This window comes from Chionomys nivalis, chromosome 8, assembly GCF_950005125.1.
Source record: "Chionomys nivalis chromosome 8, mChiNiv1.1, whole genome shotgun sequence".
NCBI classification, from domain to species: Eukaryota; Metazoa; Chordata; class Mammalia; order Rodentia; family Cricetidae; genus Chionomys; species Chionomys nivalis.
The window spans coordinates 23223362-23238250 of record NC_080093.1 but is presented as its reverse complement, the minus strand read 5'-3'; the positions used below and the strand labels follow the sequence as shown (position 1 = coordinate 23238250).

General features: G+C 45.8%; 1 protein-coding gene across 1 annotated transcript; it reads right to left on the bottom strand.

Moving 5' to 3' along the window:
* Window positions 1-7013: 7013 nt before the first annotated feature.
* Window positions 7014-11947, bottom strand: Ppp1r3c (protein phosphatase 1 regulatory subunit 3C). The gene is made up of 2 exons (XM_057778251.1): window positions 11822-11947; window positions 7014-9633 (listed from the first exon to the last, which is right to left on the bottom strand). The coding sequence occupies exons 1-2, from the start codon at window positions 11833-11835 to the stop codon at window positions 8694-8696; spliced, it is 954 nt and encodes a 317-aa protein (XP_057634234.1). The 5' UTR covers window positions 11836-11947; the 3' UTR covers window positions 7014-8693.
* Window positions 11948-14889: the final 2942 nt, after the last annotated feature.

Genomic DNA, 14889 nt, shown 5'->3' with positions numbered 1-14889 from the left:
CAAATACAGGGGCGGGGAGAGACGTGAGGAAGAGTTTGTTTTGGTTCAGTTTGAATAGTCTCAGTCCACACTCAGCGATTCTGCTGGCTGGTGCCTCAGGGAAGGCAGGAGCATGCGCAGAGGCTTGCTCCTCATCCCACGTGACTCAATCAGACCCATGGGGAGAAAGGAGCTGGAGATAAGCACCCAGTGACCACCTTCTTCCAGCTAGGCCTCACCTCCTCAAGTTTCTACTGCCTCCCAGACAATACCACCCCCAGAGACCAAGCCTCCAACCAAGAGCCTGTGCACAGCCTAAACCACAATAAACACCCATGCAAGTCATTTCAAAGCACTGCAGTTTCTGAAGCTATTCAGAGAGTATCAAATATCAGGTAAGACCCCAGTGTGAGGTCTTTACCCCTGGACAAACAGCTAAGATGCCTATTAACATACCAAAGCCGACTCTGGCTGCCAGGTTTTCCCAGTATTCCTCAGTCCCAACCTGTTACAGGGTCCTCTTGTCTGGCACACCCCAACCTTTACTGTGAACCCTCCAGCCCAGGGACTGCATTGCCCCTTCTCCCAACTCCTCTGTCCCATATAGAACCCAGCCATTTTGGCTACACCCCTCCCCTTGGCCGCCCCTCTTGGTCGGTGGCTCCTCTGCCAGCCTGGTTATGTTCAGTCTGGACTCTTCCCAGATGTCTCTGGCTACGCTCTCCCTCACATCTACAGTGAACCTTCTCCTCCACCATACCTAAGAGCAGTTGTGTGCTTTTTATTTCTTTTTTTTCATCCAGCTCCCACTTCTAAATACGAGAGGGCAGCTTGGTGCAGATCAACACTAACACCAAACACTAGGACAGTGGCGTGAATGTGTCTGAAGGCGTGGAAACGTGACCACGAGGTCTTCGTGGGTGGACTGCCTTGACCCACAGTTGTGTCCATCTGGTTGTGTCTGCAGCTTTGGGGTTAGGGCAAGAAACTGAAAACCTGGGCTTTGCCTGGGAGAGGACAATGGTCAGACCCGGGTACGGTTGCTGAAAAGAGAAGAACTTAAAGATGTCAGTATCTCGATGAAGGGTAGGCAAACGACTAAACCTAACCTTGGCCCTGTTTTCCACTGAAGGTACTTCATACTCTATGGAGTAGCAGTCAAGTTGTTAACATTCCCAGTTCCCAGATGGGAACACTGAGGCTTGGAAATGCCCAGTCACTGATGACTGTTTCACCGCACAAGTGATAGGTGGAACAAACCTAAACCTCATTCTGCTTACCCCCAGGTCTCAGTCTCTCTGTGTGTCACCTGTCCTCCCCTCCCTCCCTCCCTCCCTCCCTCCCTCCCTCCCTCCCTCATTCCACATGGGCATCAAGCCCATGACCTCCCTGCCTCAGCCCTCCATGTACTAGAATTACAGTCTGTGCTATTACACTGACCTTCAGAATAACCTCTTTTTAACTTTTGTTAGGAGTTTGGGAGGCATCTTGTGGGAGCCTCTCCTTCCACCGTGTGGGTCCTGGGAATAGAATGAATTCTATACCTGAAGATGATTAGGCTTGGCAGTGGGAGTCTTTGCCTGATGAGCCATCCTACCTAGCTCAAAATAAATGAACATGTGAGGTCTATGAGGGTTCTCAGACCCTCTGGATAGCTCAATGCTCTTTCAGTATAGATAAGTAAGCTGGCTCCTATTTCCTTGGCCCTGTGAAAAACTGTTTTGAGTAGCCATGAAACATGGACCGTAACCATAAAAAAAAATAAAAAATAAAAACCTCTGTCCAGGAGAGACACATAATTACAGAGTCTCATTTTCCTGTTCAGAGATGGGAAGTGGGAGCTTATGGGAAAGGAAAGGTTATTAATGTAAAACACGGCAACACGGGGAAAAGACGTACTCCTTCCTTTCATGGATATGCCTCCTTATGTCTGAAAACAATGGCAGCCATCTCCTAATTAGGAGGGGCACTAACACAAGAACAACTCAAAGTCATGAGGATGGCAGGATGAAAATGGGGGTACTGAAAAGGGAGTCAGGAAATCAGGCACTATTATTGCTGTAATTGCAACTAATTTTTAACCTCCGGAACTCCAGTTTATCATCTCTTGTTTGTTCATTTGATGTTTTGGTGGAGGAGGAGGTGTGAGGAGGAGGTTGGTGATAGGGGAGTCCTCTCAGCCATTCTATCAGTCTGTTCTTTGACACTGCAGCAGTTAAAATCTTTCTACCCTGGGATCAGCCCTGATACACAATGGAAATAGACGGGGAATCTTCAAAAACATCCAACTCACAGCCTACAGATCAGAGGAATTAAGGATGAACCTGGGGAGGTGCAGGGAGAGTCATTAATACCTTTCAAAACTCACAGGGTGGTGCTGGTATGCAACCAAGGTTGAGGAGCACTGGTGACGGGAGTGATGCCCACCTGGTAGTGGGCAACCTCTCACTAGGCAAAAGGGGGTGTGGTCAGAAGGCCCGGAGACAACAGAACCTTATATGTGAGGACTGTTCTGAGTTTGGGATCAATCCCTGTCCACTATCGGCAGGATTTGTTTAGAACACAACTCCCAACAGCTTCTGGAAAAATTGAAGAACTTGGGACTTATTGCCGAGGAACAGTCTCCTTTCTCTTGCTGAAGGACTGACTTTTCACAGAACTTTTGAACTCTCGGGAAGGTATATGGTTTGTTCCCATTTTACAGAGTTTTTGCTTGGCCATGAAGTAAGACATGAATTTAAAAGGCAAATATGATCAGTGTCTTGTTCAACCGTCATCAGAGAAGCTGTCTTCTGAAATAGATGGGAGCAAATAGACCCACAACTGGGCAGTGTAGAGTGAGAGACCTTGGAGCACTCAGTCCTAAATGGAATGTCTCCAAATCTCAGCGAGTCCTGTGGAAAAGGGGACAGTAAAATCGTAACAATGAGTGGGGAAGGAAGATACCAAGGAAACGGTGCCTTCCAGACACAGCAGGACTGGCACATGTGTGTGCTCACAGAGACGGTGGCAGCGTGCACTGGTCTCACACTGGTCTGAGACAGGGTCTCAGCAGTGAAGGGGGAAGTAGACATCATCTTCCATCCCTAAACAGGAAACGACCTCCAACTGACAGCCACTTGCAAAGGAAAAATTAGTTTCTCCGATGGAGTCTCACCAAATGGGTAGACTGTGGGTATACAGTTCACACTTAAGGGCAGCCCATGCCCAGCTGTAGGTGGCCAACAAAAAGGCACTCACTGGTATTATAGGGGAATTTTTATCTCATGTTGCTTTGCCTGGGCCTTTTTTTTTTTTAACCGTGCTAGTCTTTTGCTTATACACTATGGTCTCTGCTTTCGTGTTTTGTGGGTTTTCTGTGTGGGCACAAGCCTGTGTATGTGCTTTTCACGCTTTGTCTTTTGCTTGTTTATTTGTTCTTTTCTTTTTTCTGTTTGTTTCTTTTTTTTTTTGCTTTTATTGGTGTGTTTTTTGTTAGAGAGAGAGAGAGAGAAGGGAGGCTTGGATTGGGTGGGTGGGGAAGTAGGGAGGAACTGAAAGGAGAAGGAGAGGAAACTGATCGGAAAGAATATACTGAATGAAAAAAATTATTTCAAAATAAGAAAGATTCATAAATTTAGAATGCAATGGAAACCCTCCCTTAGTAAATTAAACTTCTTGTTTCAGAACAGAATAGTGGGAACATTTTTTATTTCAAACACGTTTTTTGTCTGGGCCTGCATTTTATCACCTGTTTGGGGAAAACAAGCAAGCAAACAAACAAAATACATGGAGGAGCCAGGCATGGTAGCCCATACCTGCAATCTCAGCATTTGGAAGGAGGAAGATCAAGTGCTCAGTGTTATCCTTAGCTACACAGTGAGTCTGAAGACATCCTGGGCTACGTGAGACCCTATCTTATAAGTCAAAGCAAGCAAACAAAAATGCTGGACGGTTTCTCCGAGCCATTATAGTCATGATGCTCTTCAGAATCAGAGGAGTTCAGCATTCGCCAAGCTTAAAAGAGCCATTCCTCCATGTTAAATCTTGTGTGTGTGTGTGCGTGTGTGTGTGTGAGTGTGAGGGGTGTGTCATAGGTGTGTGCAAGTGTGTCTGTGTGGTGTGTCTATGTGTCATGTGTGTGTGAGTGGGGGGTGTGTCTGTGTCGTGGAGGTTGTGGTGTGGGAGGGTGTCTGTGTGTGTGTTTGTGTATGGTCTATGTCTCTGTGTGTTCTGTGTGTGTGTGTGTGTATATATATATGTATATATATATATATATATATATATATATATATATATATATATATGCCTGTGCATGTGGAAGCCAGAAGTCAGCATCAGGTATCTTTTCCATTGCTGTCCACCTTATTTATTGAGACCGGGTTTCTAGCTGAACCTGGAGCTCACTGAGTAGCTGAGGTATTCCAAGGATCCTTTGACTCCACTTCCCCAGCGCTGGGATTACAGACACTGCGCTACCGTGCCCACCTTTTGTTTTCATGGCTATTGGGAATCTGAACTCAAGTCCTCATTCTAGATCAGCAAGCACTTCAACTGAACCATCTCCCCAGCACCTCCTCGAGTTAAATCTTTTTAATAAGGATTTTTATTCCTCTCTCCCTGTGTCTCTCTCTGTGTCTCTCTCTGTCTCTGTCTCTGTTTCTCTCTCTCTCTCTGTGTGTGTGTGTGTGTGTGTGTGTGTGTGTGTGTGTGTGTGTGTGTGTGTGTGAGTGAATGCATGAATGCATGTCACGGAGGCCAGAAGAGAGTGTCAGATTCCCAGAAGCTGAAGTTACAGGCAGCTGTGAGTCAACCAGCATAGGTGCTGGGAATGGAACTCAGGTCTTCTGCAAGAATAGCCCTTAACCGCTAAGCCATCTAACCACTCTCTTGTGCTAATCTTAAAGAGAGTCTTGTTTCTCCTAGCAGGCAGAATCCCTAACAAAATGTGAAATGGGAACAACTATATTCCTCAGGAGCACCCTCCTCTGACTACATCCTTTCCTCAGGCAGCCCTCGAATGTGCCAGCACCAAATGAAGCTGACATGGGAGTTAATGCCAGAATAATGCCTGCCTAGAAACAACGGCTCCTTCTTTCAGCTCCCCAGATATTAAGAAGTAGGGTCCCATGGGAGACTTCAAGAAATGTCAAGAGCAGAAAGGAACATGAGGCCAAAAGCCACTGACCAGCCTGGCACAGGTTGGGCCATTCCCCTCTCTCAATCTTATTTTCTTCTTTTATAAAGTTTACATTTGAGTCTCAGTTTTCAAACCTCAATTTGAGTTCTGTCCATCCCTTGGAAGAGAGTGTTCCTCACACAGTCATTACCATGAATAGGCCCAGAAGAAGGAACAAAACACTCACTACAGCCTTCAGAGACGGGCCAACAGCGTACCGGAATACAGACATGGGGAGAGGCTTTTGGCAAACTCTCCATGCTCGCCCTATTAAGGGCAGCATGCCCTATCTTAAGGGGGTAGCTGCTAGTCAGCTCCACACAGTTGTTGCCAGAAGGACAGAGTTTGCAGTTTTTAAAGAAAAAAATGGCATTTATGTGTTTTATGTAAGTCTGCTCATTGTTATGCCTTGACAATAATTTTTTTCTTAAAATACCCATGTCAGCTGGGCTGTCAAAGACTTGTAACTCCAACACTTGGGAGGCAGAAGCAGGCAGGATGCTTCAAGTTTGGGTCGAGTTTGGTCTACATAGAGAATTTCAGACCATCCAGGACTATAAAGTCAGTCCCTGTCAAAAATAGCAAAACAAAAAAATCTGCGTACCAAAGAAAATACATCTGCGGTCAGACTTACAGTTCATAGTCCCCCAAACTGGCGGATGATGCTATGCTATAAAAATTTATTCTTTTTAATTCAGTATCTCAAGTAGGCTAGACATTGATTACCCCGTCGACTTGAGATACTGTCTAAACAGAGACCCACAACTCGATCGTGAGAGTGGGAGACTTTGGAGCACTCCATCCTAACTGAGATATCTTCATCAAAGCCCTTCCCTCAGGGCTCAGGGAACCCTGCAGAAGAGGAGGCAGAAAGATTGTGAGACCCAGAGGGGATGGAGGACACAAGGCAACAAGTCTTCCAGACACAGCAGGGCTGATGCATGTGTGAGCTAACTGTGGTGGCACACACAAGGCCTGCACGGGTTCAAGCCAGATGGGTCCCAGCACTGAGAGAGGAAGCAGACATGGGCTGCCACCCCTAACCAAGAAGCTCTCTGCCACAGAACTGGGTTTTTTCTATGAAATGTTTCTGGGTTACTAACCATACTTCAGGGGAAGCCCCATTCCTAGGCCAACATAAAACAAACTTTTTTATAGACTTTTGGTCTCATTTTGCTTTGCTTGGGAATTGTGTGTGTGTGTTATTGGTCTTTGGCTTGTTTATTTTGATTTCCATTTTGTGTGGGAGGGGTGTTTCTGTTGTTTGTTTTAAAAAGATAAAAAACCAAAGTTGAATAGGTAGGGAGATGGAGAGAAGCTGGGAGGAATCTGGGGAGGGGAAAACATAATCAAAATATATTGTATGAAATTTTTTCAATAAGAAAGATTTTTTAAGATACTGTGTGAAAACTTTTATGAAAATTTTAGGCAAAATTGGAAAAGCAGCTTAGGTCCATGAACCTGTTGACTCACCCTACAGAGCTCTGCTTCTCCTTCAGCCCAAGACTGACACCCATGAGCCCTTCCCGGGGTCCTCTCTGCAGTTCCAGGCTCTGCCCCTCAGGAAGGGACCAGACCTCAAAATGTAAGAGCTAGTCCAACACTTCCTACATCATCCCCTCCCCGCTGTAAAAGTGACAGGTGACATCCATTATAAGCCTCACAGCAGAGAGCATGGGAGAGAAGATGTAAGCAGAGATGGGGACAATTTGAGCAACTCAGCTACTGCTGGACCCAAGCGCCAGCTGTCAGGAGATAGGACCTATGGTCACTAATGAGACTGGAGTGTGTGACTGTCCGCGGGTGGATCTCTTTCCCAGTCCAGCATCTGCTTTGACTGGTTCTAGTTTGGAGGAAGAAAGCATTCCATTCCAGGTCTTCTACCAAGCACATTTATTCTTAAAGTGAGTGGCTCATAAGGGACAATGTAGGTGTTTACAGAACTTATGGGTGCTCACCAAACCTCCAATGCTGTTGGCGTGGAGTTATTGCAATAGTGTTTTCCCATGGCAGATCACATATGCGACAATTCACCGCACTCTCTTAATGCCCCTCAAAGGGCATGCACAATAGCAGCAAACACCCCAGGACACCAGCCCTCAAGAGCTCACAAAATGGATTTACGTACACACAAAATAGTTCACATTCGAAATCATTCATATCTACTTTGTAAAAAAGCCTTTGACTTGAAACTAAAACAATAAGACAAAAGTGGGCTTGAGACAGACGGCTCCTCTAACCGCGAGAGACTGGATTCTGGCACTGAGACTGTAGTGTCAGTCCCCACTTCAAACATCACATCAAAAAGTGTGGCAGAAAGATGAGTCACCTTCAATATGAAGGACGTGAGCTGTGTGCACTGACGGCACTCCTGAAAATGTGACAGTATCTTAGAACACCAGCGAATGGACCTCCAAATGAGGCCAAAATAATGCATGAGTTATTAGACGGCCATTCAGGTAACCGGTTTAATCAGCTACAGTGTTCTGGTTTAATCAAGGCACTGAAAGAGCTGTCTCTGACATGACGTGGAGTCTCTACATACTGCTAGCCATTGTGACAGTATGCCCAATGTCAGGCAGCATTCTGTACCAAGAACCCAAGAATGATGTCTTGGTCACAAAGACACTGATCAAGTTAAGACTGCAAAGCTGGATTTGCTTGAACACTACTGAAAACCACATTTAAACGGAAAGGATTCACTTAAGATCTTTTTGTTGCCACCGTTTCCTTTGAGACAGGGTCTTGTGTAGCCCAGGCTGGCCTCCAACTTTCTGTGTGCCAAGGATGACCTTGAATTTCTGATCCTCCTGCCTTCGCCCTAACATATGGGAATAGAGACATATGTTGCCATCCCCAGTTTTATGATGCTGGGCCTGGAACCCAGGGCTTCACGCATGCGAGGCAAGCACCCTACCAACTAAGCAACATCTCTAGCCCTCAAGATCTTGACTCTTCAGGGCGACAGTTCGTCTTCCCCCAGTACCACCCAACACCCTTTATTTTTCTATGCAAGAAGACATAGAATGGCTCTCTTTCCCCTTGCTGAGTCGCTTCCTCAGGAGAAACCTGTAAAACCCACTTTGAAACATAAGGTAACTTTATATTTTCCCACCAATGGTTAAATATCGGTTCCCCTGCTCCTCTTCTGACTTGAGCCTCGGACTCTTAGCGTCTACACTTCACATCCCTCACACCCTCTCCACAGCATCCTGTCACCGTCAACTGTCCTTAAACCTTTCCTTGTCCAAAGTGAAAGCCGGTGAACTGGGAGGGAGGTGGAAAAACACCCCCCCAAAAAAAAAAAACAGGTGTTGCTTTGATAAAACTAGTTCCCAGGCTGTTACTGGATCCTCCAAACAAGACGGAGTGGCATCACCCGCAGAGACCCCAACACTAAATTCTCAAGAGGCTGTATTATCTATAGCCAGGCCCCAAGAGCTCATACCTACACCTACTCATGGAAAGTGACTAAGACTTCCTAATAATGAGCAATACAGACCTAGAATCGCTTGAGGATTGTAATCAGACAAAGCCAGCCCGTGGGCTGTCTAACTCATCGATAGGAGGCCAAGTTAGCCATCCCTCCCCAGCTCTGCCACTCTGGGAAGAGGCCACTAGCAAGCCTCGGACTGCCAAAGACTGTGGGTTCTACCTCCGCCTTAGGCAGCACCTGTTGGAATGCACAGTCTCGGGGTGCCATCTGTGTCTGCACCCCATCAGGTTTCCATTGTACATGGACGATCTTATAATTCTGACCCTCATTGTTGTCCCAGAAGACCCTCCCATTAGCGTGGTAGGAAATGCAAAACTCGATTTTCTCCTCAGTTGGAATGACACGGGGTAAGTCGATGGCAAAGGAGAAGGTGTCGCTGTCAGAGCTGCTGTAAACATTCTTCATGTAGACACAGTCCACATCCGTGTAGGTCTTCCAAGTGTCAAAGGTGATCCGGACCTGAACCTTCTTCTCAAAGCTCACATTTTTCACTTTGACTGTCCCGGTCACTGTCCGCTCCTGCAAAGAGCAGTTCTCTAGGCAGACAAAGTTCTTATGAAAGCGGTCCCGGAAACTTAAGTAGTCAGATGAAGGCTGGGGGAAATCGAAAACCAGGTTTTTCTCCTCGTGAAGCTTTAAGCTGGAGGAGATATCGTTAAGGTCCAGGAGGTCGAACTGCAGGTCCCACGCAGGTTCTTCTGGGAGGTCAGAGAAGACGTGGATAGCAGTGAGTGACAACCCCTTGGAGTCGGCAAACACAACCCGCTTCTTGGCTTGGTCATGCGGGGGCTTCCATTCATTCTGTGATTTGGCTTCCTGCTTGACGTTGAGACATGGTTTCAAAGGCTTCAATTTATTCACAAAACTTCTTCGCTGAAAGTCACTGTAAGGACCCAGGAAACTCTTCAGGGGTGGTGAATGAGCCAAGCAAATCCTCATGGCCACATCCATTGGCATGACTGGACTTGTCAGAGGACGTGGATCCAGCACATGGATCATTCTGGAATGGAAAAGGAAGAGGGGTGTGATCAGCAAGAGCTGGAGCAGTCTTGTGCTGGTCCCCCATGCATGGGCACTAGTTACTAGTTACAGCAGGAATCAGGGAGGGACTGACACATGGAGACAGAACCCTTGGGCGAGCATGTGTGTACGATGAGCATGTGTGCAGTGAACATATGTGTGTGTGGTCCAGCTCTGTGCTTGGCAGGCTCCTGGACGTGTGTGAACTGCCTGAAACACGCACAGTGGGTTCACTCCCCTATCTGAAAAATCAGAGGTTGGGTCTGATGATGTCTGACACAGCTCTGAGGATTATTTAATCTGTTCTAGGTCAGTGGTTCTTAAACCTGCCAGGTCAACATGACCTAAGGAGTTTCTTTCCTCTAGGGAAAAAAAAATCGGATTCCTGGGACTTAGAACCACTATAGCGTTTCATGGCATGGTGCCAACAAGGCAAATCTGTACTAGAGCTTCCCCGGAGAGTCTATTGACCAGACAGTTTCTTCCATAATCGTAGTCCAGACAGACCGACCCTCTTGCTCTTTCTGGCTGCTATTTCTTATTTGGGCTTTTAAATTGGTTTTACTTCTCTGAAGAAGTAATCCACTTGAAAAGAGACAAATGAAGCAATCTTTAAAATGTTGTGTAGTTCTTAGGTGAAGTCAGAATGACTTTTGGATTTTATTAAGTTTGCACAAATTTTTCACAAATGACCAATTGCAACACCAGCTAACATATCATGTACTAAAGGGAAATAAAACTTTAATAGCCTATATTTTGTATGGAAAGATATCCATGACAAATCCATGTGAAAATGGAAAAGCTGGCAGTCAAGATAACAGGCATCCTCATCCTGTCCAATAACTGTTTTACTATATCTCTGTCCTATAACCTGCTGTACACATTATATATACAAAATAAAATACATTTTTAAGAACTGATAGCCTGAAAATTGAACCATTTTAAAACACATAATAGTATATGAATTTATAAATACTGAAAAACTTGACAGAGAAAAACATTAAAATGTTAATTATCTTTGCATGACAGAATTACAATCTACTAGTTTTGTGCTTCTTTGGTGGTACTATTGTTTGAGAAAGTAGTATTTACAAGTAGAAATCACAATATCTAATATAAAACCAAAACTCATTCATCAAGATTTTTTTCTGGCCTTTCCCTTGCCTTCACACTATGTTGCCACCCTTATGGAATTAAGATTTTCCAATCTCAGCCTTATAGTTAAGAGACACATGAAATATAGTTGGTGCCATTTTCCCCTCTGGCTTTAATTTTTAATTATTTATTCTTTAATAGTTTATGCGTGTATATAACATATTTTGATCGAATATATATGTACTATATTTGTAGTCTAGCTTGAAGGAGTCTCTTCATAGCCATGCTAAGCACAGCGCGCTGGCAAATTGTTATCATCACAAAGTGTACGGTAAAGAATGTACACAGAACTCACTCTAATAGCTCTAGGGTTTTTTCTGACAAGATTACTCCCAGCAAACAAAAGCTCAAACTGTATTTGTCTAACAACCCTTAACAGGCAGGATTTAGGGAGGGAGAATTCTTTGACTAAGTCAGTACTAGAGACGCAACTAAATGTCATGGGGTGTTCTTGGTTGCTTGGTCGAATGAGCTGTTACTCGTTTTTGTTTTGTTGAGCTGTTATTTGCTTCTTTACCTCTGCATTTATAGAAAATTTTAGAATTGGGCTACTGGAATTCTAAGTCCCGGCCAGGAGTTAAAAATGATAGCTTGCTCAAACTCTGAGACTGAGTTTTCTGACAGACCAGGTTAAGGCAAGTGGGAGGAACGAATGAATGTAAGATCGTCCTGTAATTTTTGCCACAGCCTTAACTACCTCCCCAGCAGTGCCAGGGTGCAAATGAAGCTACCCCCAAGTGCTTGGGTCTTTGAGCTCAAAGCAACAGAGTCACCTCAGCAAGGGAATCCCAGATAGAGCTGACTCACACTTAGGCAGTTTCTGCTTTGGGATGCTGACTTCCAAAACAAGTGCTAAGAAATACAACTCAATTCCACCTCTTCAGGCCTCCCTGGCGTTTCAACTCAACCATCAACTTGGCGGCGGTCTCCATCTGCAGAAAAGCAAAATCACAGAAACCTCCCAACGTTCCCGCAGCTGCAGGTTTCCCTGCACAGAGTTGCACCGAACCTACCTGGTGCAGCTCATTGGACCGAGAGGCAGCGGCGACCACGACAGCCCCACCCAGCGCAACTTCGCACCCAGCACTTAGCGGATGCAGGGCCGCGGTCCAGCCCGCCGACTGACCGTCCGGGACCCGGGAGACAGTTTATCAGAGCCCGACCACGTGAGCTGCTCCCTCTGACCAATCAGCGGTCGGATGACGGGGCCAACCAGCGCGCAGCTGTGGGGGACCAGCCCTTGTCCCCAGAACGTGACCACCGCGGGCCTGGATGTGCCCGGAGTGTGCTGGAAGGCGGGCCCGGTGTTGGGGAGCCCTGGGCCAGCGGGACCCAGCCGGGTTCCCGGAACCCCGCGTGCAGCACGTAGCGCACGGCCGCAGACACTCAGCTGACCTCTCCCTGCCTGTGCGAGCCTGGCGGGGTCTTATGTGTTATGCGTGGATCTGTGCAGAGTTGAATCTGAGCTCAGAAAGTTGTGTCTCCACCCGGTTTCTGTGCTATTTGAAATCCTTGTGCTCCTTGATTTGTGCGTCCTTGGCCCACACAAAAACAAGTTGGCTAGTTTTCCTTTCTCCACAAATAACGCCATGCAGCCACTCAGAGTAGGCAAGGGATGTCAGGAATTACCATTTTCTCCTAACAAATGTTAAGAAAACTTGTGAGCCCATGAAAGGAGACGGCTCTGTGATCTCTTCCCTCTGAAGGTGGAGGCAGGGGGCCAGCCTGGACAGCCTCTACCCCTGAATAATCAAGCAGACACCACTTCGTATGCTAATCTGTTCAGTTTTCTCCTTGGAAGAGAAAACTATAGGCAACATGAAGTTACTACTGTCCTTGCTCGTTGTCACCGGATGCAGCAGGCAGCCCAGATCCCTGGCCGAGGTTCTGACACCCTTAGGCAGTGAGGTAAAAGTCACACTACATGTTACGACCCTCCCGAGCCAGCTGCGTTCCCTGAGGTTTCCTTATTTTGTTTTGGAGCTTGAGGGACCAAATCGGTTGTACAATTTAAAACTATAAAGTTAAATTTGTTAGTCAAGTACAAATGGTTTTCTTTTGTTTTTCTGAGATTTTAATAAAATTACATCATTTTCTCCCTTCCCTTTCCTCCCTCCAAACACTTCTCTACAAATCCCTCCTTGTTAAAATGGAGCTGGAGTGAAGAACCAAAGACGGGTGCTGCTGGTCTGGAGACCCCTCAGCTGGTAGAACGCTTTGCTGCTCTTTCAGAGGACCAGAGTCAGTTTCCAACACCAAGGTCAGGCGGCTCGCACCCCACTGTCATTCCAGCTCCAGGGGAGCCACGCCCTCTTCTGGCTTCTGCTAGACCCTCACACAATCACCTACAAACCCAAAGACACACAAAAGTAAGTAAAAATAAATCTTTTTTTAAAAGTAAAAAAGAAAGAAAAGAAATTCATACTGAACATCACAGAGGAAAATAATGACTGGACTTTTAAATAAAAGATTTACTTTTATTTCATACATATGAGTGGTTTCGCCTGTGTGTGCATATGTATGCATACCACATGCACACAGTGCCTTCAGAGGTCAAAGTGGGCATTGGATTCCCTGGCACTGGAGTTACTGATGGTTGTAAACCACCATGTGGGTGCTGGGAACCAAATCCCCATCTTCCACAAGAGCAGTAGGTGCTCTTAACCACTGGACCATCTCGCCAGCCCTTGGGCTTTATAATGGTACATCTTGTGGCCCCTCTCAAGGCGGCCCAAACCATCTGAAAGACATGTTTGGGGTTCGATCCTTACCTGAATCCAAGCAAGTTCTAACCCCAGATTTCTGGTGTGCTGCATGGAGATGATAAATTTGTTTTGAGGAATAAGTTAAGTTGTGCATCTCAGCACCATACCCGATTCAGGTGTTCAGGCCATATTAGATCTCAAGTGAGTGCTTGACTCTTCCACCCTTGCTCTCCTCTCCCCTCAGCAAAGTTAGTACCTGAGGAAAACAGTGACCATGACTGTTGCTCATTGAGCCTTATCATGTACCAAACACAATTTGGTTGCACTGTGGTATCTGCTTAATATTCACAGCATACTGGTGGCATTACCTGTCACAAATGCCATCTTAGAGATAGGAAACCCAATGGGAGCTCAGTAACCCTACCCAGGACTTTCCAAGTCGAGCCGTGATCAGAACCTACATGAGGCAATATTGATAACTACCGCCTGTCTTATTCTGTCTTTCTTCAGTCACTGGTCAGTTAGAAGGACAGAGACAGGAGGGGCCTTGTGTGTTGTTGGCATCAAACTCTTTATATTTCACAGTTGAGAAATCTTAATCCCAAGAAGCTGAGCTGCTCGCCAAGAGCTGGTTAGGTCAGAGCCAAAACTAGATAGAATCTTGGGCAGGCTTTTTCTCTACACAAACCATATGTTGAGGTAAAGAGCGGATATTACCAGCTAAAGCTACGGAATCGCATACAATAAGGGGAATGTATCATGACTCTACATAATCATGTGCCGGAATAGGAGCTAGAACTTATGTCTACCAGAACAGGGTTTGGGGACGACGAAGTATGCGTGGTAAAATGGTTTTGTTTTGCTTCTCTATAGCTTTTGGGTTTTTGTTTTTTTTTTTTTTTAACAATGAACACAGAAGACTTCTGTAATTAGGAAATACATCTGAAAAGATTTTTTCAAAGTTTCAGACTCAAGTAATGTGGAGAGCCGTGCTGGGTGCCAAGAGCCATGTTGGAAGGTTTTTCATGTACTTAGCTGGTTTCCTCCCACGGTCCCTCTGAAATTCTACTCACGCTGCCTTCTCCTCTGCCCCCTGGCGTTGATTAATGCTGTCAAAGCAGGTTTCTGTTTCAACTTCAAGAGAAATTTTTAGGGAAAACAGGACTCTTTCCGAAGAGAAGTCATGGTAATCTCTAAGCTTAATGATCCAAGCCTCTCCTTCAGGTTCCTAGCTGGTTTTTACTGCCTTTCATGCTAGGATTAGAGAAACTGGAAAGGGGTCAATGTTTTTTAGTTGGGTATTGCGTCAATGAAGATGACTGAACCAGGAGTTATGAAGAATTTTATTATTTGTGGGCTTTCTCCAAGTGCCGTTT